The 26,205-nt window shown below is 43.7% G+C and overlaps 1 protein-coding gene across 2 annotated transcripts in view; it reads left to right on the top strand.

Annotated features, from left to right (window-relative positions):
- GXYLT2 (glucoside xylosyltransferase 2) overlaps nt 1–26,205 on the top strand; it is a 109,453-nt gene that overhangs the window by 76,731 nt on the left and 6,517 nt on the right. For both annotated transcript variants that reach the window (XM_032867409.1, XM_032867408.1), the window contains exons 4-5: nt 17,834–18,085; nt 19,213–19,336. In XM_032867409.1, coding sequence (XP_032723300.1) covers nt 17,834–18,085; nt 19,213–19,336 — 376 coding nt within the window. The remainder of the gene's footprint in view (nt 1–17,833; nt 18,086–19,212; nt 19,337–26,205) is intronic.

Raw genomic sequence — 26,205 nt, forward strand, 5'->3', positions numbered from 1 at the left:
TCAAAGCAGACGATTAGCAAGTATGTGTAGCAGGATTCCACTTCTGTTTAAAAGAATCCGAAAGCACCTATGTTTATGCATGTGTATATGAGCACACAAAAATTGATACACACAGCCATTCATTCAGTGGTGTTTATGGAGCCCCATCTATGTGGCTGTCCCTCGAAATATGATTGGGGCCAAGACAAACAAATTTTCTGTGCTTACAGAGCTTATATCTCAATCCAAGGGAGAAGGACCAAAAAAAAAAAAAAAAAGTTAATTATACATTAACTTCGGGTAGTAATAAGAATTAGGGGAAAAAATTTTATGAGTTTAAAGAGTGATGGGGAGAGGGACCTCTGAGGAGGTAACAACTGAGTTGAGATCTGAATGCCTAGCCATATTACAATCGCATATACGAATAGATAAATGTGTAGAAAGCACCAGGGTGATGTTCACCGAAGTGTTATCATTAATTCATTCTAATGAAAGGAGAGAGGGTGTGGGGGCGTGGGGTAGTGGTGTGCAGAGGACAGGCAAGAAAAGAGCAACTTGAATTTCTGACACCACAGATTGCTGCCTTATCTGTGTTTTTATAACACACAAGCCTGCATTCATGTATTGTGTAATTTGGAGAATTTTTTAAAATGGCGAACCAGTCAGAAAGAGAAGAAAACAAGAACATCAAAGCTTTTCGTAGGGTACTGAAGCTCTCCACTCACATTTGCAAGAGACATACTGTGAAAGTGCGGGCCTCTTTCTGACCAGGTGTTCTGGGTCTGGCTGCATTTACATTAATACAAAAATAAATACGGCAGTGATAATAGAGAGCAGGATGATTGAATCGCCCTGTTTACTAGTCTCCCTGCCATCTGTGTCCCTTCCCTCCTGCATGCCACTCCTGGGGTTTTGGGTTTTGAATGCTACTCTCAGCATGTGAATTCTGAGCTCAGAACTTTCCTGGAGTCCCTGTTCCCATGTAGCATCAAGTCCAAACCCTCAGCCCTTTGTTCAGGGCCCTCCACATTCCAACTGAGTTCCCCTGTTCGTTCTTCAGCGTCATTCCAGATCAGGGCTTGCCACTACAGAAGGGCTGCTCTGCCACTGTCCTGAGAGCATATTATCCTCCTCCAAACTAGCGCCTGGGGACGATACCCAGGCCACTTCACTCCCCCACCTCTAGCCTCACTTATTAAAACCATACCCAATTCTTTAAATCTCAGCCCAACACCCCAATAATCAAAGCTCAAAATTCTCTTGACCTTTAATAAATGATTTCTCCAAGTCACACTCACGCACACAGGCTCTTGAGATCAGGGATCCACGTGAACTCATTTTTTTAAGCGGATGAAGAGATAGATGGACAGTTGGATAGATAGATAATTATAGATTTATGTGTATGCAGTGATTAGTATACATACATGTATTTCCTAGCTCTATCCACTGAAAGAAGCTAGAAGCAGAGTGTATTGTGGGGCTGGCAATTAACAATGAGCTAAAATAAAAAATGGAAGGAAGGGAGGGAGGAAGGGGAGGGGAAGGAGAAGGAAGGGGAAGGGAAGGGAATGAAAGAAAAGGAAAGGAAATGGGAGGAGAGGAAAGAAGAGGAGGGGAAGGAGAAAGGAAGTAAGGAAGGGGAAAGGAAAGGAAAAGAAAAAAAGAAAGGAAGAAGGGGGGTCAAATTGGAAGGGCATGGGAACCAATCTGACAGAGCCCCTTATGACCAGAGTTGGAACAGTTTGGGCAGCAAAATAAATAATGACAGTATTGAATTATAACCCCCCAAATAAAATAATTTTCCATAAACCCAAACTAATATAAATAAATAATAGAAAGTTTGAATGAGTGGAGAGAAATGGCAGCTCTTTCCTATGGAAGATTTCCAATGAATACTTGTAGAAAGTATGAGGAAAATTGAAAATGACACTTAGAACACCATCATACTAATGACTGCAGGTAAGATCTACCAGCGAATGCTAAAAGTACGGGGTAAATGTTTAACCAGAAACAGGACATTTGGCAATTATGACAGGGAAAATAGTATGTTTATTGTGGGGAATGTTGGCGGACAGCCCCAGAGCCAAGTGACCCAGGTTCACATCACTACATATCAGCACCATATATGCCCACATATGATACACTGAGAAGGGCACCTCACCTCTGCTGTATTCTTCCTGACCGTGCATAACCTCGGTCTAATCATGAGAAAACACTGGACACCAAATTGAGTGACTTTTACTGAGTAATTGACCTGTACTCTTGGAAGGTGCCAAGATCGTGAAAAGACAAGGAAAGACTGAAGAACTGTCACCTAGTGGAGGATACAAGGAAGACGTAACAACTCATTGCAGTGTGGCATCCTCAATTGGATTTTGGACCAGCAAAGGAAATTAGTGAAAAAGCTGCTAAAATCAGAATCAAATGTATAGTTTAGTTAATAGTGTTGTACATGGTTAATTTCTTAGTTTTGACAAAGGCTCAGTGGTTATGTCAGATGATAACACAGGGGGAAGCTCAGTTAGAATGCTGAGAGCTCTCCGAACTCTTTCTGTAAGTCTTCTGAAAGTCTAAAATGGTCTCAAAATAAAACATTTAAAAACACATGCATATGTACATACAATATGCAGGTTCTAGGGGCCTGTGCCAGACCTAATAATTCAGAATTTGGGGGTAAGGTCTGGGAATCTTCCCTCTGTTCCTAGATGACTGTCAGGTACATACACAGAAGTTTAAGAAACAACTACTCTCTGACTGACCACATCCATCATTCACGTTGTGAACATGTCCAGTGAGCATTAGATGAATATCAGCCTGAGCCCTGGTGTCACAGAGCCCTGGGTTCACCCTGGTGCTGCCATTTTTCTCGTAGTGACCTGAGATCCGCCATTTCAGCTCATCTGTTAAATGGGGGTAATATTTCCACCCTAGCGAGGTTTTTGAGGCACTAGCAACAATGTATATGAAATGCCCAGAATGAGGCTTAACATTACCAAAGGCACTGAGTAAACAAAGGGATTATTATTCCTGTACATTTGTAAATTATTGACAAAAATATCTGCTGATTGAATATTTCATATAGTTCTGTGACCTTGGGCAAGTAACTTAACCTCTCCTTGTCTCGGTTTCCTCATCTGTAAAATGGGGATATAGTACTGGCTCATTGGGTTGTTGAAAGGATTAAATGATTTGACATAAGTGTTATATGAGTGGTTTAACTATTATAATTATTTAGTCAAAATAGCATCTTATCTACCCAATTATTTTACAGGATTATTATTTACATGGGTCTTGGGCCATAACCTCTTCTGATCAGTTTTGCCTTTTTCAGATTCCCACCTCTGTTCACTAGAGGACATCTCAGATTACCCAGACATCCGTAGAAAAGTTGATTCATATTCAGCTTTCTCTCTTTTCTTAGTAATTATTGTGTCTATAATAACCTGTTTCAATATAGGTCCAGTGTGCATTTTTTCAAAAGAAGAATGAAGGAATGAATGGTGCGGGGAAGGGTGCTGATTTTTACCGGATTGCAGATTTATGTTGATATGTACAATTTCTTTTCCTTTCTGTTTTTGGTTTGGAGACTTTGGAATTTTGGTCCCAGAGCAGAAAGTCCAGATAACCATAGATGCTCTAGTCCATCCACTTGAATTTTCTGTAGAATGAGAAGGGGCAGGGGTCACCAAATGTTTTCCCAGAGTCTGCCTTCCAAGAGAGGACTCTCTGTTAGAGAAGGAGGCAGGTAGCAGAGGGGAGACTCTCCCTGCTCCTTTCTTGGCCAACTTTGAGAGACATCTTGCCTGCACAAGAGTGTGCTGTAGGACTGATATTTCAAAACAAGAAAAGAAATGAAAAAGGACAGGGACCTGATAGAACTGAGGAAATGAAAGAATGAAAGATGATTTTGGAAAAACTGCATATTTAGGGGAGGGTTTAGGGAAGTAAAAATTCACAAAGGCAGAAATAGGTTAAGCAATAGCACGAAGCACATTGTGTAAAGCAGGCTTTAATTGAAAAAAATATAATAACGGTGCCTGTGCTTCATTTTTCCCCATTTTTATTATAAACGATATACAGTATAAAATGGTTTCAACCATTTGAACCATGTTTCAGTGTACGGTGCTGTGGCACCAAGTACATTCACACTCTTGTGCAACCATCACCACTGTCCATCTCCAAAGCCCTTCATCTCGCCACACTGAAACAGTGTCCGTATTTCTTGTGCCTTTCCATGGGAGCACCATTTCCTTACTCATAGTCCCATTTAGTACAGATGGACACTGTGCCTCGCTGATTCTGTGTAGATGGATTGTGGCTATCTTAGTTCTAAGCAGGTCTCTTTATTTTCCCATATATGTGATGTATTCACCTGGCAAAAAAAAAGAAAGCGTTTCTTCTTCTCTTCTTCTTGAAACCCTCCCTGTCTTTTCCTCCTCTCTGTTTCCGCCTCCTGTTTTGACCCTCTTTAAATATTTTTGCCTTCTCATAAGCACTGGTGTCATTTTCCAAAGGGTCCCTCTCCCTGGTTCAGTTCTATTTGGACCTGAATGGCTTCTTTGTCTTTGCTTCTGTTCTGCCTTTCCTCCTCTAGTTCCTTTTCTTTTCCTTCAGTTGTCAGGGCCTTTTAGAGCTGTTTGAGAGGTAAGGAAATGGAATTATATACTTAACACCTAGTTGTCTTATCAACAGTGGAGGGAGGCATATTGGACACACAAACAAAAGGACATTCATTGGTGTGGGAGGTGTTTTGTTGGTTTTGTCTTCAGGAACGTGAGTCTTCTGTAATTCATTTGTTCACAGACTGTCTCATTCCTCAGGACCTGTCCTCATCTACCATCAGCCTTGAATTTAATGTTTTATAGTGGTTCTGAGACAGTTTAGCAGTTGAATTCCTTCGTTTATGTGAGCATTTACTGGATGCCTAATCTCTATGCCAGGCATTGTGCTAGACACATGGACTTCAAAAGTTAACTAGACCCACAGCATCTCTGCCCTATTTCCAGGGGCAGAGTTCAGGGAGGGGCACAGGCTGAGCATCAGGCTCTGTGTTGGTGGCCTGGGGGGCACCGAAAGTGGGGGTGGCTTCAGGGGAGCATGCAGGTTTCTCCCCCTCTGAGGGTTTTGCGTAGCTGCAAAGGGCACAGTTTCCTCCTGGATGGTAGGCAGAGTCCTGGGGTGTGGCTCAGGAGTCCCCAGTCTGGAGGGCTTTGGGGCCAGTCCTCTTTGGATGGAAGACTGAAAACCCAACCTAGAGTTAGTCAAGGGTTGTCACTCATAGGTCCTTAATCTGGGGGGCTTGGGAGCCAGGCCTCTTGGGATGGAAGCCTGAAAACCCAACCTGTTAGTGTTAGAGCCTAGGGACATGGCAGGCCCAATCTGCCAGTGCTGAGGCAGGATCCCCCAGTGTCTGAGTTGAGGACAGGCGTCACGCGGTGCTACAAGCTCCAGGTTGGTGACAAGGGTGGGGGGGCACCGAATTTGGGTGTGGCCTCAGGGAGGCATTTAGGTTTCTCCCCGTCTGAGGATTCCTGAGCTCCAAGTGACACAGTTTCCATCTGGGTGGCAGGCAGATTCCTGGGGTGTGGCTCCAGGGTCCCCAATCTGGAGGGCTTGGGGGACTGGCCCCTGGGGACAGAAGCCTGAAAACCCAGCCTAGGGTTAGGGTTAGGGCCTAGGGGCATGGCAGGTGGGATCTGCCTGCGCTGAGACTGGCTCCCCAGGGGGCTGAGTAGAGGGAGGGTTTGGCCACGTGTGCACCCAGCTTTTAGAGTGCTTTCTTGCAGGGTTTGGGCCGAGACCACTTGGTATCTCGGGCCAGGCCCAGGAGGCTCTCCTAAAGGCCCACACAGGTGGAAGGGAGTTTGCCGGGGGTTTGCGGCCAATTTTCATGAGCTTTCTGCCCAAGTCGATATCGATTTGGGCACAAATCTCATGAGAATTGGCCGGCGTTGTGCGGCGACTCGGGCCATATTTGCGCCAGCTGTTTAGAGCAATTTCTGACTGGGTGCGTTTGCGACCACCTGGGAACTCAGGCTGGGGCACGCAGCTCCCATAGGGCCTCAGCTGAGGGCAGCTTTCCAGGGGCAGAGCTGAGGGGAAGGGCTCAGGCTGAGCTTCAGGCTCCATGTTGGTGGCCTGGTGGGGCGCTGAAGGTGGGGGTGGCCTCAGGGAGGCATGCAGGTTTCTCCCGCTCTGAGGGTTTTGAGCAGCTCCAAAGGGCACGGTTTCCTCCTGGGTGGCAGGCGAAGTCCTGGTGTGTGGCTCAGGGGTCCCCAATCTGGAGGGCTTGGGGGATAGGCCCCTGGGGACGGAAGCCTGAAAACCCAACCTAGGGTTCGGATTAGGGCCTAGGGGCAGGGCAGGCCAAACTGCTGGCCTTGAGACCGGCACCCCAGGCGGCTGAGTAGAGGGAGGGTTTGACCACGCGTGCACCTGGCTTTTAGAGCACTTTCTTGCAGACCACTCGGAACCCCAGGCCAGGCCCAGGCAGCTCCCCTGAAGGCCTGAACAGCTAGAAGGGGGTCGCTGGGGGTTTTCCACCAATTCTCACGAGCTTTCTGCCCAAATCCATATCGATTTGGGCAGAAAGCTCGTGAGAATTGGCCAGCGTTGTGCAGTGATTCGGGCCACACTCACTCCCTTTGTTCAGAGCACTTTCTGGCTAGGTGTGTGTTGTGACCACCCGGGAACTTGGGCCAGGGACACATGGCTCCTGTGAGGGCCCCCGCTGAGGGGAGCTTTCTAGGGACAGAGTTGAGGGAGGGGCTCAGGCTGAGCGTCAGACTCCATGTTGATGGCCTGGTGGGGCACTGAAGGTGGGGGTGGCCTCATGGGGGAATGCAGGTTTCTCCTGCTCTGAGGGCTTTGAGCAGGTCCAAAGGACACGGTTTACTCCTGGGTGGCAGGTGGACTCCTGGGGTGTGGATCCGGGGTCCCAGTCTGGAGGGCTTAGGGGACAGTCCCCTGGGGACTGAAGCCTGAAAACACAACCTAGAGTTAGTGTTAGGGCATGGCAGGCCCTATCTGATGCAGGATACCCGGTGGTCTGAGTTTGGACAGGGGTCACGTGGTGCGTCAGGCTCCAGGTTGGTTGCTTCTAGTCTAATCAAGGAAGCAAGCAATAAATGAGAAAATAATGCTGCAAAAGCCACTGGTGTAAGAAGTGGTGGAAAGAAAGCGGTAGGGTTTTGCAATGATGGGACTGGGAAGGTGGAGGTGATGGGTCTCTCCAGGAAACCTTACTGAGGAGGTAACATCTGAGCTTAGGTCTAGAGGATAAGTCAGAGCTGGGTGTTCCAGAAACAGTGAGTGGAAAGCTCTGCTTCTATGGGGAAAAGATTTTGGAAGCACTTCACTAACAGGACAAGGAAGGTGCTTTCTCTAAATTACAGAAGCTTCATGGAGCTTAATGGACAGACTCACAAAGAGGGGACAAACATCAAATTACTGCCAAGTCATTTACATCAGCAGGTACGACTTGGGAACATCCATTTACACACTAATCACAGCTTTGATTCTTTAGGCAATTATCTAAAACAGTAGCTTACAGGGTCACCTGGGTGGATCAGTCAGTTAAGCATCTGACTCTTGATTTTGGCTCAGGTCATGATCCCTGATCCTGGGATCAGGCCCAGAGTCGGGCTCTGCACTCCACAGGGAGTCTACTTGAGGATCTCTCTCTCTCTCTCTCCTTCCCCTTTACCCCTCCCCCTCTACAGCAAATAAAAAAACAAACAAACAAATAAATAAATCTATCTTTTTAAAAAATAAAAATGAAACAATAGCTTGCAGCCTTGAAACTGACTAAAGCATCAGAGGCTGTGCATGTATTTCAGAGTCAATAAAGATGTTCTTTTTTTAAAAGATCTTATTTATTTGAGAGAAAGAGAGCACAAGCAAGAAGAAGGGTCAGAGTGAGAAGCAGACTTCCTGCTGAGTGGGGAACCTGACATGGGTTCAAGATCCCAGGACCCGGATCATGACCTGAGCCAAAGGCAGATGCTTAACCGACTGAACCACCCAGGCGCCCCAATAAAGATGTTCTTTTTAAGCACATTTGGAGACCTTATCTCCTTCACCTCAAATATCATGAACTTAGGGAGTGAAATGAGGGAACATTTCAAAAAGTGATTCCTTGGTAAATACATAATTTCAATTTTTATTCCTTCTGAAAGAGGAGATTTATATGTTAGTGTCTATCTCAGCAGAGACTTAAGAGCATCTCCAACATAGAAGACCCTGGCCATAAGTACAAACAGAATCAAGAGCTTATTGGCTCCATAGTATGTTATTTTGCTCCCCAACCTCTGCTGACTTTGACAGTAATGGAGTGATAAGAAAAAATTTAAGGCCCTGAAGCCAGAAAAACCTTAGATTAGGCTAGGAGGTGAAAAAAATTCCACTGATAGAAGATGAGGTTGGAGAGGTGGGCAGAGCATGTCCATCCTGCAGGGCCTTTTATGGGCCATGGTATGTATGTGAATATTTCAAGTGCAGTGATAAGTCTTGAAGGGGTTTAAGAATGAAAGTGGCATCTTCTAATGTATGTTTTTTTAAAAAGTCTCCTGAATATTTCATAACCATAGAAGGATCAAGCTGTCAAGAAGTTGTAACCAACCTAAATGAGTATGCATCTAATAACGAGCTTCCACATCAATAAGGCAAAAAACATACTTAGACAAATAGACAAATCCACAATCTGACTTGGAGACTTCAACACTCCCCTTTTGATAATTGACTATAATCATAGTGTGAATATGAATGATGGGCACCAAATCACATCTAGGGTTTTCTTTGCTTTAGTTTTTATTTAAATTACAGTCCGTTGGGGCGCCTGGGTGGCTCAGTGGGTTAAAGCCTCTGCCTTCAGCTCAGGTCATGATCCCAGTGTCCTGGGATCGAGCCCCGCATCAGGCTCTCTGCTCTGCGGGGAGCCTGCTTCCCCCTCTCTCTCTGCCTGCCTCTCTGCCTACTTGTGATATCTCTGTCTGTCAAATAAATAAATAAAATCTTTTAAAAAAAATTACAGTCCGTTAACAGTGCAATTTAGTTTCAGGTATACAATATAGTGACTCAACACTTCCGTACATCATCCAGTGTTCATCACACCAAGTGTACTGCTTAATCCCCATCACCTATTTCACCCATTTCCCCCGCCACACCTCTCCTCTGGTAACCATCAGTTTGTTCTCTATAGTTAGTCTGTTTCTTGGCTTCCCTCTCTCTCTTTTTTTTCCCTATGATCATTTGTTTTGTTTCTTAAGTCCCACATATGAGTGAAATCACATGGTATTTGTCTTTCTCTAACTTATTTCGCTTAGCATTATACTCTCTAGCTCCATTCATGTTGCAAGATTTCATTCACTTTTACGGCTGCATAATATTCCATTGTGTATATATACCACTTCCTCTTTATCCATTCATCAGTCGATGGACATTTGGGCTGTTTCCATAATTTGGCTATTGTAAATAACACTGCTGTAAACATCAGTTTGCCTGTATCCCTTTATATTAGTATTTTTTTGTTTTTTTTTTACTTTTCAGTAAATACCTAGTAGTGCATTTTCTGGATGTAGGGTGAAACTGGACCACTTTCTTCGACCATACACAAAAATTAATTCAAAATGAGTTAAAGACCTGAATGTGAGACCTGAAGCCATAAATATCCAAGAGAAGAATACAGGCAGTAACCTGTTTGATATTGGCCATAGCACCTCCTTACTAAGTATGTCTCCTGACACTAGGGAACCAAAAGCAAAAATAAACCTTTGGATCTTAATCATATCTGTTGATATAAGTGAATTTGCAGTAATTTCACAATTCCCCCCCCTCCTTCTTTAGTGTCTGGAGAAAAAACTCCACAGAGCTATAATAAACAAATGGAAAATCAGTATGGACATGGAAGTCCTTGGCAACATTTTCAACCGAGTGACCTAATTGGCAGCTAGAGAATTTGTAGACTACTCCACCCAATAACTGCAGAATAAACATTCTTTTCATATGTTTGGGGAACATTCCCCAAGATGGATGATATGCTGGACCATAAATTCGAGAGGATTGAAATCATGTAGAGTGTGCTCGCGGACGACAAGGGGATTCAATTAGAAATGAAAAACAAAAAGAAATCTGGAAAATCCCAAATATTTGGAAATCAAACCGCACACTTGTAAATACCCCATGGGTCAAAGATGAAACAACCCTCTGGCTGGTCTGGGAGGAATGTGTTGGAGGGAAGTCAGTAGGGACACAGTGAGACCAGCAAACAGACCTGTCCAGACTTCCAGGGGAGCTGTAATCATGCCTTGGACTCAGAAAACGTGGTGGAAAGGGAGAGAAAAGGGCAGATTCACATGTATTTGGAGGAGAAACTGACGGGACTCTTTATGGTTGGATGTGGGCAGTGTGAATAAGATAGGATGTGTCTGACCTTGGGCTTTCTGGTTCACATCCTTTGACATCTCCACCTTGCTCTCAGGAATCAGTCCAGATGTATGGGCATAGCTCCTGTTTGGGGCCTCCCCACTCTGCCAGCCTAATTGCTCTCTGGCTCTCCCACTGTCTGCTCTAGCCGCGCCCCCCTCCCCCGCCCTGACCCTGGGCACCTGGCCATCTCATCCTGCACCACATTCTCTGTCAGGTATGGACCTTTCTACAAGGTGTTCCATTGATCTGTAGGACTCTTTGCCTTGATGTTCATATATGGCTCAGCTGAGATGTTGCTTCTTCTGGGAAGTCTTCCCTGCTTTTGCTGCAGGCTGGTTTAGGCACCCTGCTGTGTGCTTCTGTCATACCCTATCATCCTGCACACCTCACTTTGCTTTGCCTCTTATCTGCCTCCCCCATTAGACTTCCTGGAGACCAGACAATATCCCTCATTCTGTCATTACTACTACTACAACTGCCTCTGCTGCTATAGCCAAGTGCTTGTTCCCCCAGTTGTGAATCAAGGATCCTAGCCCTGGTGAGACAGGATGATAATGAGACTATGGCATGTCCACTGAGTGTCTGCTGGGTGTTTGCCAGGGGCTTCGATCGCCCGGTCTCATTTCATCGTCCCTGCAGCGCCCCGAAGTGGGTGGCCAATGCCACTTAAAGGATGAGCATAAGTCTCTTGCCCATGACCACACAGTTCGTGGGGGAATTGGAATTTGAACACAGGTACCATGGTCCCCCTTCTTATCCGCATTTCACTTTGCACCATGTCAGTTCACCCCATCAAGCACAGCCCGGAAGCAGAGGATCCTTTCCTTCCCACATCCGGTCAGAAGGTCACTGGTAGCCTGACGCCATGTCACAGTGCCCACGTCACTCACCTCACTCTGTGCAGTCACCTAGGCATTTCATCATCTGACGTCATCACAAGGAGAAGGGTGAGGATGGTGCAATAAGGTATTTTTGAGAGAGGCAGCAGTCACATAACTTTCATTACAGTACGTTGTAGTAACTCTTCCATTTTATTGTTGTTGTTAGTCTCTTACTGTGCCTGATTTGTAAATTAGACTTCATCCCAGGCGTATATGTGTAAGAGAAAACACAGTATGTGTAGGGGGTTTGTCCCTTTGCACGGTCTCAGGCATCCACTAAGGGTCTGGGAACATAACCCTCATGAATTGTGGGGAGCTACTGAAATTAGATTTCAAACCCTGAGCTTTTGGTCACTAAGTTATACTGTCAAATAACTGAGTTGGGGCAAAACAAACTTGAAGGTAAGCCTGTGAGTCCCCGATCATCTTGCTGCCTGTGGCCAACCTCTGGTCCTCACCAAGCACAAAGAGCCAGCAGGTTTCCCTGGGGACAGCCACCCAGGTTAGGGCAGTGAATGAAGCAGGGACAGCAACGCCCATTACAGCCAGCAGGATGAGGTACAAATAGCTATTGTGTGCCCTTTCTGCCCCCCCCTTTCCTAAGAAAACAAAGGCCTCATTTCTGGTGCTGACTGATTTCCATAAGGGAATTAGAATGGCTAATTTATATCCTTTCAGTAAATATTCCTCTTTCCATTATCACATGGCCAAATGATCCTCTTCAAATTAATACCAGCAATAATTGCTGTGGAATTAGCCTCCAGAGATAATGTTATAGAAAGAGTGGGTTTTCCCCCCTCCCGCCCTGGTCTTTTGTTTTTTTCAGATAAAGAGTAAAAAAGCCTTATGTACTAGCTTTCAGTAAAGGTAATAAGTAGATTATGATGATATCAGAAGGTTCAAAAACTTCTCTGCTTGACTTTGTATTAAAGGCTTTTTGTGGTTAAATTGTTTTGAAATGCTGTGGGCATTGATGGCAATGGTAACTAATTACACTTGATACTTGACAAGGGAAAACACAGAGACTTCTTACAATAACACCATGTGACAGTACAGAAACACAGTACTGACTGTGTAGCAGCCACTATACCAAGTACCTTGTGTGTGTTATTTCACTGGATCATTAGGACAACCTGGGGAGAAGGTGGTGACGATGATGATGCTTTCCACCTTTTACAAATGGGGAACGGAGACCTGGAAAGACTGAGTGATTTGTCCAAAGTCACAGGGCCAGGGTCATCCTGCTGGAATTGAACTCACAAACACCAGACTCAAGATTTTTTCTTGTTTAAGATTTTATTTATTTATTTGACGGAGACATGGCGACAGAGGGAGCACAAGCAGGGGGAGTGGGAGAGGGAGAAGCAGGCTTCCCGCCAAGCATGGGCCCAATTCAGGGTTCGATCCCAGGACCCTGGGATCGTGACCTGAGCCAAAGGCAGCTGCTTAACGACTGAGCCACCATGCCAGTATGTACCCATGAGGGCCAGACAAGTAACTTGGGAATGACACAGATCAGGTGCCGTCTTATGTAGAGGTGACTCTGTTGTACCTTTCGTTCAGGTTAAAATCCCTCGAGTTGCTCTAGACTTTTGTCTGTCTTATGTGGTGCCTACAGCCCATCAGGAAGTGCTGTTGGCCCTATCTTTAAACTCTGTTTAGGATTTAACCATTTCTCACTCGCTGGCTCATTGCCCCCTGAGCCAAGCCACCAACACAGCTCACCTGAGTTACTAAGATGCTATTCTCCCTGGGCTCCCTGCTTCCGCTGTGCACCTTAATTGTTTGTCCTCAATATGGCATTCACAGTGACCATTTCTCTAAGTCAGATCCTGTGTCAGCCCTGTCAAAGCTCCCCAGTGGCTCTCCTCTCACTCAGAGTAAAAACCAGAGTTCTTCCAAGGGCAAGCAAAGCCCTAAGTGGCCCACATACCCTCTATCCTCGTCCCCAACTCTTCTTCCCTTTGTTGGCCCTGATCCAGCCACAGTGGTCCCATGCTGTTCTGGAAAAGTACCAGCCTGCTTTATTCTCATTTGCTCACCTCTTTCAGAGTGACACTTCTCTCCATAGCCCTACTTAAAATTGCAGACTCCTCTCTACCTGGGACCCCTGGTCCTTCTCCCTGCTTTATTCTTCACCTGCTTATGGACTCTATAACCAATATATTTATCTTATTTATTATCTGACTCCCACACGAGAGCAGTTTTGTTTTTTTTTTTCTTTCTTGGTCACTGGTGGTCACACGTGGCACCTAATGGACCCTCCATAAATGTTCATTGTATGAATGTACTGAGGATGTCGGGAGTGCCTGTCCACAAGGACCAGCAGATTTGTCCCTTAGAGGATACAGGCTGTTCTTGCCAGAGCTGTCAGAGTTTTTTTGTTTTTTGTTTGTTTGTTTTGCTTCAAGACAGAAATGTAGGGATTTCTGAGAAATCTTCAGTTTTCACAAAATATTGGTAACTAATTCAATTTTTTAAAAAAGATTATGTATTAAAATATTTTTAAAATCCAGTCATTGGTTGAATTTGACGCACAGGCCCTGATTTGCCTCTGTAAGGTGCATTGAACTGGCTTTGCCATCTTCACTAAAGACATGCAAGTTTTCCAGAAATAGTAGCCATAAAATTTACTCCTGAGTTTTTCTTCATTGGTCCTAGTCCAGAAAGCACGTCTCTAAAATCAAAGCAGCAGAGGAGGGATTAGATATATCTCTGGAGAAGGATGGTGTGGAGAGGGCTTCCCATGCATGGGTCCTCAGATCTGGGGCCTATGTGGGTGCTATCTGGTGGGGGCCAGCACTGGTATTTAAGTGCCCTTAAATGGTTGTCACTGGTCTTCCAGACATGCATCATCTCTTGCCACAGTGCTGGATCCCAAGCAGTCGACCAGGGCAAGACTTGCAGGAAAACACAAACTGAAATGAACTGATAGGCTAAGCCCCTCTGAGGTGTGCTCCTTGTAGGCCAAAGCCTGAAACATGACCAAACAGGACGCTGGTGAAGGTAAGGGGTAAGAGGCAGCCTCTTACATTTCTGGCCGAAGGCTAAATCAGTCCATTTGTAGAGAAGTGGTCTGGCCACACGTATCAAACTTATACATGTGTGTACTCTTTGACAAAAGAATTATGTTTTAATGAATTTATCCTACACATACATTCATGTATGTTTGAAATGAATTAAGCTGAGGAGGTTTCTCATTGTGACACTGTCTGTCATAACAAAAAGCTTGAAAGTAAACTAACTGCCCTGCAGTGTGTAACGAGGTAAATTATGGTAGAGTCACACAATGAAATTCTACACAGTCATCAAAAATGAGAAATAAAATCTGTATATGCTGATATGTGAAGTTCTTCTGCATGATTGTTTTATTTATTTTGGAAAGCAGGCTGATAACATCGTGGATACCATGCTACCATGTGTAGCCTGAAAGAGAGGACTGTATGTGTATAGCTTTTTATTCTTACATGTATAAGATATCTTTGGTACAACACAGATCAGTCCAGTATCGTCAGTTACCTCTAGGAATGGGACTTGTTGACAAAATCACCAGGAAGAATAAATTGCCAACAAATTTACTTTAATACATTTTTATTTTTAACCATGCAAATGTTTACTACATTAAAAAGAAAAAGAAATGCTGTATTATGTGCTTGGAAACCTCTCTAAAGGGTCACCTGGGTAGCTCAGTCAGTTAAGTGTGTGCCTTCAGCTCAGGTCTGATCTCAGGGTCCTGGGATTTAGCCCCACTTTGGGCTCCCTGCTCGGCAAGAAGTCTGCTTCTCCTTCTCCTTCTGCCCCTCCCCCTGCTTGTGTACTCTCCTTCTTTCTTTTACTCTCTCTAATAAATAAGTAAATTCTTTTTAAAAAGTCCCCCTAAAATAGTATTATAGTATTGTTTATAATAATTAAAAAAGGAAGCAATCTTGTGTGTCAAATAATAAGATAGTGGTTAAGTGAAAATTTTACCCTATTTAAGTTCATTGTGATTTTATACATTTCCAATACAACTTTTTTGCCTTTTTCACTCTTGATTAAACATATTGCCTGTACCTTCATGTTGGAATAGCTCCATTCTTCAGAACTTTTTAGTGTTGTTTTGTTTTTCCAGACCTTTGTCAGAAGAGTCTTTTGTTCTTTTTTGTTTTGATGAGGGGTGGTAACATTTTGTTGAAGAAAGTAATGATAGCTTTAATAATAATGATGACTTAGAGCCAACAAAAAAATTAGAGTAATCAAGCTCACAAGCTTGATTCTTTTGGGTTAGATGGCTTAATAGATGGCATAACCTTTAATTGATTAAGACATTAATATTATATGCTTTTCTTCAGGTCTTATTAGATAATCAGGCATAGAGAGAAATTTGTACTATTTCACATAGGTTGAAATAACTTTCTCTTCCTCTCTGATTCTGGAATTCTAAATTAGCTTTTTATTGAAACACCATACATTCTTTTTTCCCTGAAAACACATTCTAAAAAGTGACTTAATTTTGCTTTGCCCTTATTGGCCCAAATCCAGCAATCATTAGCATTATTTGACATCTAAACTTGGACAGAACCCTTTTCTTTATTAGTTTTTCTTCCAAATAAAACAAATTGGTGGGATGTTGAGTACTTGGGATGGTATTAGGCATGCAAGAAATCATAATTGTGTTTATGTGTGAGACATAATTTCTGTCATAACATGCATTTGCTCATACTTCTGTAGAGAATTTGCCTTTCCTTCCCAGTATATGTAACTGTGATTTTAAAAAAATTAACAGACAGATGCTAATCTGTGGAAATTTTTTACCTTTCCCTGGCAAAATAAGAGTTAAAAATAAGAATAAGGTAGAGGATTTTTTTTTTTGAAGTTTGTGTGTTCAATTTGAAGAATTTATCCTAATTCTAAAATTTTGTTAAAATAGATGTCAAGATAATTTCTCTTATAAAATTTCAGGTGATCAATATTCTTAATTTCTTTTTCCCAGTTGGTAAAATCTGTTCCTCTAGTAGATGAGGAACTAAAGGTAGATCCTGGAGCTGATCACATAAGCTCTGAAATCATTCAAGTCTGAAATTCCCATGATACCTGTATCATACAGTGTGCATTTTCATCAATTTTAAATATTGGGGATCCCAATGGAATATTGTCTTAACCTGCCATAACAAAATACCAGAGATTGTGTGCCTTAAAACACAGAAATTTATCTCCTCACCTTTCTGGAGGCTGGAAGTCTGAGATCGGGGTGCCAGCATGGTTGGGTTCTGGTGAAGGACCTCTTCCTGCCTTGAGACAGCTGCTTCTCATTGTTTTCTCACATGGTGGAGAAAGACGGCAAGTTCTCTGGCATCTCTTTTTATAAGGGTACCCATCTCTTCATGAAGGCCCCACTCTCATGACTTAATTGAACCTTAATTACCTCCCACAGACCCCCTCTACAAATACCCATCACACTGGGGGTTAGGACTTCAACATATGAATTTTGAATGGACACAGGCATTCAGCCCATTGCAAGTGTTGTTATGTTATTAGGATGATGTTAGGCTAGGGACCCAGAAAAATTCAAATCCTTCCTTAATTAAGCGACCACTAAATTTTGGGAACAATGGTAAAACAAGGCAAATAACACTATCACTAACAGACTTTGAAGTCTCAAACCCCAGGGCAAAACTCTGCTAAGCTAAGCAGTTAGGACAGGAGAACTCAATCGCTTTAAGTGGCTGGCTTCACTAAACTGCAACAGAGGTTGGAAATCACAGCCCACAAATGAAGAATGGCTTTTGCATTTCAAACAGTCGAAAAAAATCAAAAGATTTTGTAGCATCTGAAAATTAAATGAAATGCAGATTTTAGTCTCCATAAATAAAGTTTTATTGAAACACAGCCACACCCATTCATTCACACATTGTTCTAAGTTTTGTACTATAATGGCAGACTTGTATTGTAGCAACAGAGCCTGAAAGATTTACTCTCTGACCCTTTAGAGAAAAAGTTTGCCAATTCTGATCTGCAAACAAAGCTGACTGATGATTCGTTTTACCAAATCCCAAGACTAAATCTTAGCTGAAAATGTCATTGCACGAGGATGCAGTCATACCCATCAACACTAGAAGAAATGGATCCAGAGAGAGAGTATTTACCTCAAAGCCTGGCTTTTGAGGTAAATACTTCAATTTGTCTAATGCCAGACCCTCCTGTTCCAAGAGAAAACTAAGAGAGAAAGACAGATGGCTTCACTGGAGAATAAAATAAGAGAGAGTCTCAGTCCATGAGCTGATGTGGTCACTCCTTTGAAACTTCAACCCTTACCAAATATACTGTAGGGTCCTGGAATTGAACCATCCTGAGTTAAGAATTATTTTCCTTTGAGTCTCTACCCATCGCTTAATATTATCCCTGAAGTCAAGGGAGATGGGAGGAATGGAAGCTAAGAGCATGGTACCCTTTCTAGAATTCGACACTGACCACTGAAGTCGGTGGCACTGTTTACATATCAGGCCACTTCCTTTATTTCTGATTTGTTTTCATTTTGTTTTCTCCCTCCTTCCCGCAAACACACAAAGGTGATTCTAAAGGATGTGGATTCACTCCTCTACGTGGACACAGATGTTCTCTTCCTGAGACCCGTTGATGACATCTGGAAGCTTCTGAGGCAATTTAATGCCACACAGCTTGCAGCCATGGCCCCCGAGCACGAAATCCCCAAGATTGGCTGGTATAGTCGCTTTGCTCGGCACCCTTTCTATGGCTCTGCAGGAGTTAATTCAGGAGTCATGCTGATGAATTTAACTCGCATAAGAAGTACCCAGTTTAAGGTAAGGAAATACTTTATATTTCATGTTTAAAAATTGGGATTTTTAGTCATTTCATTAGTGATGTTCCCAGGTTGTCAGTGTATTGATTTTGGAAGTAGGTGGATTGTCAGTGAGAATGGAAGGAGCCAGGGAAGAGGAAAATATTTGGAACGTTATGAAATATTTGTTCAGGAAAAGTCCAGGTGGTTATGGAATTTAAAGCTTCACCAGAGTTGCTTTTCAGGAATGCTACTGAATTTCTGAATTCTATAATGTTGGAACTCTGTGTATACCCAACGCTTCAAAAACCATGGGAAATTTTGTGGAATTTTCCTCAGGATATATTTATATAAGTATACAGAGATTTGTACAAGGCTGCTCATGGCCTCATCTTTTATCCTAGTAAAGAACTGGAAAGAGCCTAAATGAACATCAGTAGAGAACCATCAAAATTTTTTTTTTTAAAAACTTGTCCTCCTATTAAGAATTAGACCAATCTATGAGTAAGAGAAATAAATAATAAACACTATTGAGGGGGAAAAGTGAAAATGCAACAAAGCATGGTACCATGAAGTGTGATCTCTTTCATGGCTTAGAAATTTCCGGAAAAATACCTAAGAGAATACCTAATTGTTAACTGTGGATATTTCTGGGGAAAGTGGGGGTGGAGATGGAAGGAGGATGGAGGAAGAATATTTTTACTTTTTAATTTTATCTTTGTGTGCTGTTTGAATATTTAGTCTATGAATGTGTTGCTTTTATTTTAAAAGCAAATTATATTAAGACAAGGAAAAGGTGTTTTTCCTTAGATACTTTAAATCTGCTATCTGTACTTTGTTCCTTCACTTCTGAGGCAAGAATTAAGCATGAGAAGAAGAGTTCAATTTGGGCACAGTTTTCTTAGTAGAAATGATAGCCCCAGCTACTGGTTCCTGGTCCCTCTTGTATCCATGTGTTATCCATCCTGCAAAACTCTATGGTTTCCAGCTCTAGTTTTGCTTTGTCCTATGTCTTTAGGCCAGCAGGACCCCTCCTGTATTTGCTTCATTCCTGGAGGGTTTGGGGGAACCAGTTCCTCTCCATCATTTCTCAGGCGATAGGATGTATTTGCTTTGCCTCAGCCCCTCTGATGGTTTTCTCTTTTGCAGAACAGCATGATTCCAACAGGCTTGGCTTGGGAGGACATGTTGTACCCTCTGTACCAGAAGTACAAGAATGCCATCACATGGGGAGACCAGGATTTATTAAATATTATTTTTTATTTCAATCCAGGTAGGCTCTCTTGTGAGAATGCTGTTTGTGTAGGAGTCCGCCCACCGCACTGCCCAAAGCACATTCCAGCCCGGTCTGTGACTGACTGAGCCGGAATTATGCCTGGGTTCCCCTGTGAAGTGTGCCCTTTCATTCACACACACCACCACCCGCCCCCCACAGGCTCCCCCGCCCCTGCCTCACCCCCCAGGGGTGGCCCTCATGCTGCTGACACAAAAGGCCAAATGTTGCAACCTCCAACACTGGACTCCATTTTTGGAGAATATCTCTTCGAGTTTGGCCACACCATTCTTCTAAGAAGTGTGGTTAGAATTAATGGCAGGGCACAGAGCTGAATGCCAGCTTTGTAAGCTAGACAGGAGGCCTTCCATGGCTAAACAATTGCTAGACTGAAGGGAATTGATTCCTGGAATCCCTATGGTTAAGTGACTTGTTCAGGGTTCAATGAGCCTAGAATAAGGACTTAGATTCCCCAATTCCTTTTTCTTTTTAGGTGAGGCAAAAAAAAAAAAAAAAAAAATTCCTTATATTGTATCAGTGATTTGGGGGAGGAAGGGAGATGAAAATTTCTGATCTGTATTTTTTGTTGTTGACACCTAAAACTAATAAAATTTCCTCTTTTCTTTCTTCTTAGCTAAAACCTTATTTAATGTTGCTAAAATCAAAACCATGTCTTCTCGAGGAAGATCTTTGGCGGGGGGTGGGGGGAGCACTCATTACCCAGACCTCTGAGTTCATTTCTTTGTCTTTACAAAATCCTAAAATAGAAACTCCTGTCTGTAAAGGCTTCCACCTATGATAACCTGTCACTCGGGAAGCACCTACTATGTACTTGAAATTTTTTTTTAAACAAAACTCTGAAATAAAACCTAATCCCCATAGGTCTTTGGATCTAGAAGGAGCAAATCCTGGGAAAAAAAAAAAAAAAAAAAAAAAAGCAGATCGAAAGAGTTCCTGGGGAAATTCCCACTATGAATTCATTAGATTCAAAGTATTGGCTATTTGCTGGTGGCATGTTTTAATCCATTTCCCTTTGACAGTAACAGGAACTTTAAGGTTCCTGGTAATGAACTGTTAAGATGCCTCCTCCTTTTTCTTCCTACGCAGATTTCATCTTTTTTCTAGGTGTAGATGGATTGGTTAGGACTTTTGGCTGCATGTAAAAGACCCCCGGAGTTAGTCCAAGTACAAAGCATACTTTTTTTTTTTTAAAGATTTATTTATTTATTTGACAGACAGACATCACAAATAGCCAGAGAGGCAGGCAGAGAGAGAGGGGGAAGCAGGCTCCCCGCTGAGCAGAGAGTCCGACGCAGGGCCCAATCCCAGGACCCCGAGACCATGACCCGAGCCGAAGGCAGAGGCTCAACCCACTGAGCCACCCGGGTGCTCCCAAAGCATACTTTTTTATTAGCAAACTGGTGTCTGCTAGAAACTGAGGCAGGAAGGCCAGCAGGTTGGGCCCAGGACCTGAGGCAGGAGAGGGAGAATGAGGAGGAGGCCAGCGTGGGCTTGCTTTCTCCCACAGACATTGCTTATTCCCCTCTTTGTGGACCTCCTTCTCTGCTCCTCAAAGTACCACACGTTTCATACTCCAGATTGCGCCATGTGCCAAGATGAACTCCAGCCACGTTCCGAATTCCCCCAGGGGGAGAAACCAGATGGTTCCGGTGTGGGTCAGCTAGGTCAGGAGTGCGCCGCTAAGAAATAATGGCTGACGTTTATTATAGACTCAGTGCCAGGTGCCAGTCTAAGCATTATCTTCTTTAATCCTCACAACCACCCTGAGAATATAATCCCCATTTTACCGACAAACATGCCAAGGGAAAGAGAGTTCGGTAATTTGCAGCACTGCTAGCAAGTGATGGAGCAGGGGTACAAACCCAGACGGCTCTGACATCCGCCCTCTGGGTTTGGGGGAGAGGGGAAGTTCTAAGAGGGGCAGTCCTAGAGAGCTGGCGGGGACATCCCAAAATGTATCTCTGCACTGAATTATTTGTCCTTTACATATTGCATTTTCCTCTCTCTTATGTGGCTAAAACTGTCTTTTAGAAGCCCATCTGGACATATTCCCAAGCAGGAATTCTAAAGATGCGCACAGTTTCCTCCCCACAAATCCTCTTAGCCTGTTGCAGATTATTTGAGGACGTGATCAGTGAGTAAATAATACTTGAAGGCAGTTGTAAGCAGCTTTGCAATTAGACAGGAGCCCTTGTCTTTAATTGGAGTTGAAAACCAGCTGAGTTTGTTGGCTTCTGTACACCCCATCTTAAATCCGTTGAGTACTCGAATCTCATCGAATACTTTGAAGTTGTTCTAAACCCTGGTTCTGAAGAGTACCAATAACCAAGTTTTCTGGCTTTCGATCGGCGAGTTCTTAGGTGACTCCTTGATGGTTCTTTGTGTGACCTGCATTCGGTTGTCCTTTCTCATACTTCATTAAATACGAGATCTTTGAACTGAAACCCATTGATACCCTTCACATGATAAGCTCTTTCTTTGTTTATATTGTGATCACTTTCTATTAGCCAAAAAACTATTTAGAAAAAAGATAGGTCATTTTTATCCCTAGAAAGGATGGAGGGAGAGGTGGGAGAGGAGATTGGCCTGGAGAAGGGAGATAAACTTGCTTATTGTTATGGTCCTTTGGGTTGCCGTGGACAAAGAAACAATGCACAAGGGGCACCTGGGTGGCTCAGTGGGTTAAGCATCTGCCTTTGGCTCAGGTCATGACCCCAGGGTCCTGGGATCAAGCCCCATATTGAGCCCCTTCTCCCTCTGCCTGCTGTTCCCCTCCTGCTTATTCCCCCTCTCCATCTCTCTCTCTCTCTCTCTAATAAATAAATAAAATCTTAAAAAAAAAAGGCAATGCACAAAAAACCTGAGCACATGTCTGGAGTGGTATGATTATTATAGCCTCCTGTAACCAATAATCGACTTTTAAAAATAAAAGTCATTAGTTTAAAAATATTTTAAAATTCTTGCCATAATTAGATAGTAAATTTCTGTGGGTATGTAATTGTAGAGCTGGGTACTAGACAGGAGGAGAGAGCTAAAGCTCAGGAGGGACACGCAGGTCCCTCAGCCCACAGGACATTTCCTGGCAGGTGAGCCAAGGTAGCTCCTTGTGGAAGACAGAGCTCACAGCTCTGCCTGTAAATTCAAGTTGAGAGCAGATTTCTCTAGAAAGGGTAGATTTGACCGAAGCCAGAAGAGCATGCTACACAGAAAGATATACTTTGATTAATATGTTTAGGTTTCAGGGAGCAAAACTCAGGCCAGCTAAGGAAGGGACCAGGGGGCGGCCCTGGGAACACACAGTTCACATCATCCTAGGCCTCTTGGGAACTAGCTTTGAGAAACTGCTAAGGACCAAAACTGACCTCTCCCTCCCTCAGAGGCCCCATGGCCTCTGCCATCCTTGCCCCTCTCCACGCCTACCTGATTCCATTCTGTTTCTCAGCATTCTGTTTCACGTGGCCCAACCCTGAGCCTACACCGCCTTACAAACCCACAGCCAATGATGAAGCATGTTTGGTAACAGCCCCCTTTGTTTCCTAATTCATATTTTTGAAAGAGAGAGAGAGAGAGAGAGAGAGAGAGAGATGTGCCTAGCCCAACCTAGAAAATTATTTCTCTTTGGATGGGAGACTACCCATGATCTGGTCATCCAGAGCCAGAAGAGCAAGGCCACTCTCTCTATCTATCTACCCCCCTCTTCTTCTCTCCACCCCCCACCCCCCCACATGCTTTTGCATGCAGTCCTAGAGCTCTGTCTTCTCCTGACTCCCACTCACCCGGTCAGACCATACATATCCTATGGACCTGAGTCTGGGGATCCAGGAGCAGAAAGGAGCCCAGGCGGTGATGTTGGCGGTGTTGGCAGCTGTGCTGAAAAGCTGACGTTAATTAGTGCCCACCTGTCAGAGTCCAGGAGCTGCTCCACTTCCTGACTGGGTTCAGCATTACCTCTGGTTTTTATGACCTAGTCCCTCTCTTTCCAAAGGGAAAATTCTTTTCCTTCTTTTTTTTTTTCTTCAAGCTGGAATCGAAGTTAGTTACTTGCAATCCAACATAGATACATATTTCTTGAATATTTTAGGTCAAAGCAGTCTATTTATATGACAACTTTGCTGCTGTTATCTTACCCCTTTGAAGAGACTGAATTTATCCCAGCAAAATTAAATAGCTTATCTTTCGTAAAGCACATGCTGATTTCCAAACTCTTCACCAGGATCAGGCCATTTTCTCCTCCTTGAATCCTCCTCCAGGCCTCCGTTTTTGACTGTCAAAATCCCATCCTTAGTCTGTAAGTCTGAGTTTAGATGAAATATCCTTTCTATGAAACCTGATAAAAACCCTGATTAAAAAAAAAAATGTTCATTTTGACTCAACTACATACTGTCTCCCTTACAAGAGTATAAATTCCCCAAGAGCAGGAGCAGAGCCTTATCATCCAGCAACACCAATGTCTTGCATTGTGTGAATGAATTCTTCTTTCAATTACATGCTCAACGTATTTTGTGTTTCTTCCTCTGAGAAATCCTGAAGGGGATTGTAAAGATGTGAATTGAATTCTGTCTGGAATCTAGTTTCATATTTGAGATTCAACAGCTGGGTTTTAGCTGGTCTTTAGGAAATCGATAAACCCCTAAACTTATGAGCAAATGTTCTTAGATATGCCCAGTTGTACCTTTCCAATGATAAGGTCTAAGGCTTTCATTAGACTCTGAGAGAGATCTGTGATCCATAAAAGGTTAAGAATGTCTGGCCACCTGCTTGTCTGGAAACAACTGGAGTAAAACATTTATTACCAAGGTACTGTGTGTCGAGAACTATGCTAAGCTCATTCCCTTTATTTTGTTTTATTCTTCCAGTGACCTAATGCAATAGTTCTTATAACAATAACAATGCTCACAGTCATGATTACAGCTTACAGTTATTACATGCCTCCTATGTGTCGTGTACTGTTCCAAATACTTGTATTTATAAGTTCACTTAGTACTGCCCAGAATCCTACTGGACAAGATATTTACAGTCCTTCTCCATTCACAGATGATGAAACTCAGACTCAGAAATATTACGTAATAATTTGGCTGAGTTCGTGCAAGTAGTGGCAGTTTTATCATTCAAAGCCACTGGGTTGACTCCAGGGGTACCTGGGTGGCTCAGTCAAAGCCAGTGGGTTGACTCCAGAGCTGGCTCCCTTAGCAGTTTCACTATTAGCATAATAAAGCTGGAGTTCAACCCCAGATAATTTGGCATGTTTTTACTGATTCTAAATTGAGGTCCAGGTAACCCATCAAGGTTATGGATCTAGGAGATGGTGGGAGCCAACTTTGAACATACATCTGTCTGATTTCAAAGCCTTTCTATTTCATCATCTGCCTTGGAGGGCCCTCACTGGGCGTGGTCCTCTAAGGAGGCTTCAAAGAAAGGGAAGGTTTCCTTTGCCCCAGGGTCCTGCACTATCTGTGAAGAGGTGCAAACCTCCATCACCAATCTCAGATGCCACAAAGGCAAGAACCAGACTTTCTTTGTCCACTGCGTATTTAGCCCGCACTCAATAAATACTTGTTGATTCAGTCAGCATATGTACGAAAACAGAGATGGATTCTAGGGCAATGCACTCAGCAAGGAACATTAGCAGGTGCTTAAGCAGGGATTCAATTGCAAATACCCAGGCAGGTATCATAACTCAGCGAAGTGATTCAGGAGGTTACGAAAGGCCACCACTGGTCTGAGGTCAGACGCAGTTTAAAAGCACACAAGCACTTTTAGATATCTTCCCTCATAAAATCCTTATGCCCACCTCCTGCACTGGAGTGCAGAAAAATCACCCGAATCCAAGAGGAGTTTAATTGTAGATAATGTGACTTTAGAATGAGCACTGCTCTCTCCCAGCTATGGGAGATTATATTTGTGCAAGTGTGGAAGCAAAGGCAGGTTAAGAGCAGCATCGCGGTGGGAAGGGGTTCTCCTGAGAAAGGGAAGAGGACAATCTCTCAGGATGTCATGAATGATTAGGAATTGGAGGGTGCCTGGGTTTCACCATGGCCCGTTAAGACTGAGTGGTAAAATTACTACCCGCAGGCCACCAGAAGGGATGTGTGATGATCTCTCCCTTGTTTGCTTTCCGTCTCAAAGCTCTCTGGAAGCTGTCTCTAAGTAGTGGTCCTTTCCATGAGAGGGGATAGCCATCAATGCAACCCACAAACTCATCTCCGTGTTCCTTTTCTGACAATGGTCATTGATTTGCTCTAACGCTTCTGTGTTCTCACAGGAGGCCTTTCTCGGGAACAGTGACACACACTCAGAGAGCTCTGATCCCTGCTGCCCTTGCCCCAACCCTTAAAGGCCTCAAGCTGAGGAGCCAGGAAGCTCAGGGGTCATGAATTTGTTGCTAATTTTGTAATCCTAGCCGTCCAACAGGATCAGAGCCAAGTTTCTCAACCTTGGCACTACGACTCTTGCGGAGGCTGCCCTCTTCATTCTGGAATGTGTAGGCTATCTCCGGTCTCCACCCACTAGAGACCAGTAGCGGCCTCCTCCATGTATGACAACAGTGTCTCCCTCCAGACATTGCGGAATGGGCCCCCAGGGAGGCTCCCAACGAAGAACCGCCAGATTAGAGATACACGTACAAGAACACAAGTGTGCGCATGCTCACCCACAATGTGTGTAGTCTCCCTGACACAGACACTTCTTTCCTTCTTTGCTCTGTGGGGGTGGGGGGGTGCCTCCCTTTTACTGTTGTAGTTTTTTGTTTGTTTTTTTCCTTCATTTTGATTTTATTGGTTGGTTTTTAATCCAAAGATGAACCTTTGCTCCAATCTTGATTGCAATTTTCCAAGTCTGTCTGTTTCATA

Source organism: Lontra canadensis, unplaced genomic scaffold, assembly GCF_010015895.1.
Source record: "Lontra canadensis isolate GAN:19392208 unplaced genomic scaffold, GSC_riverotter_1.0 scaffold34, whole genome shotgun sequence".
Taxonomy (NCBI): Eukaryota; Metazoa; Chordata; class Mammalia; order Carnivora; family Mustelidae; genus Lontra; species Lontra canadensis.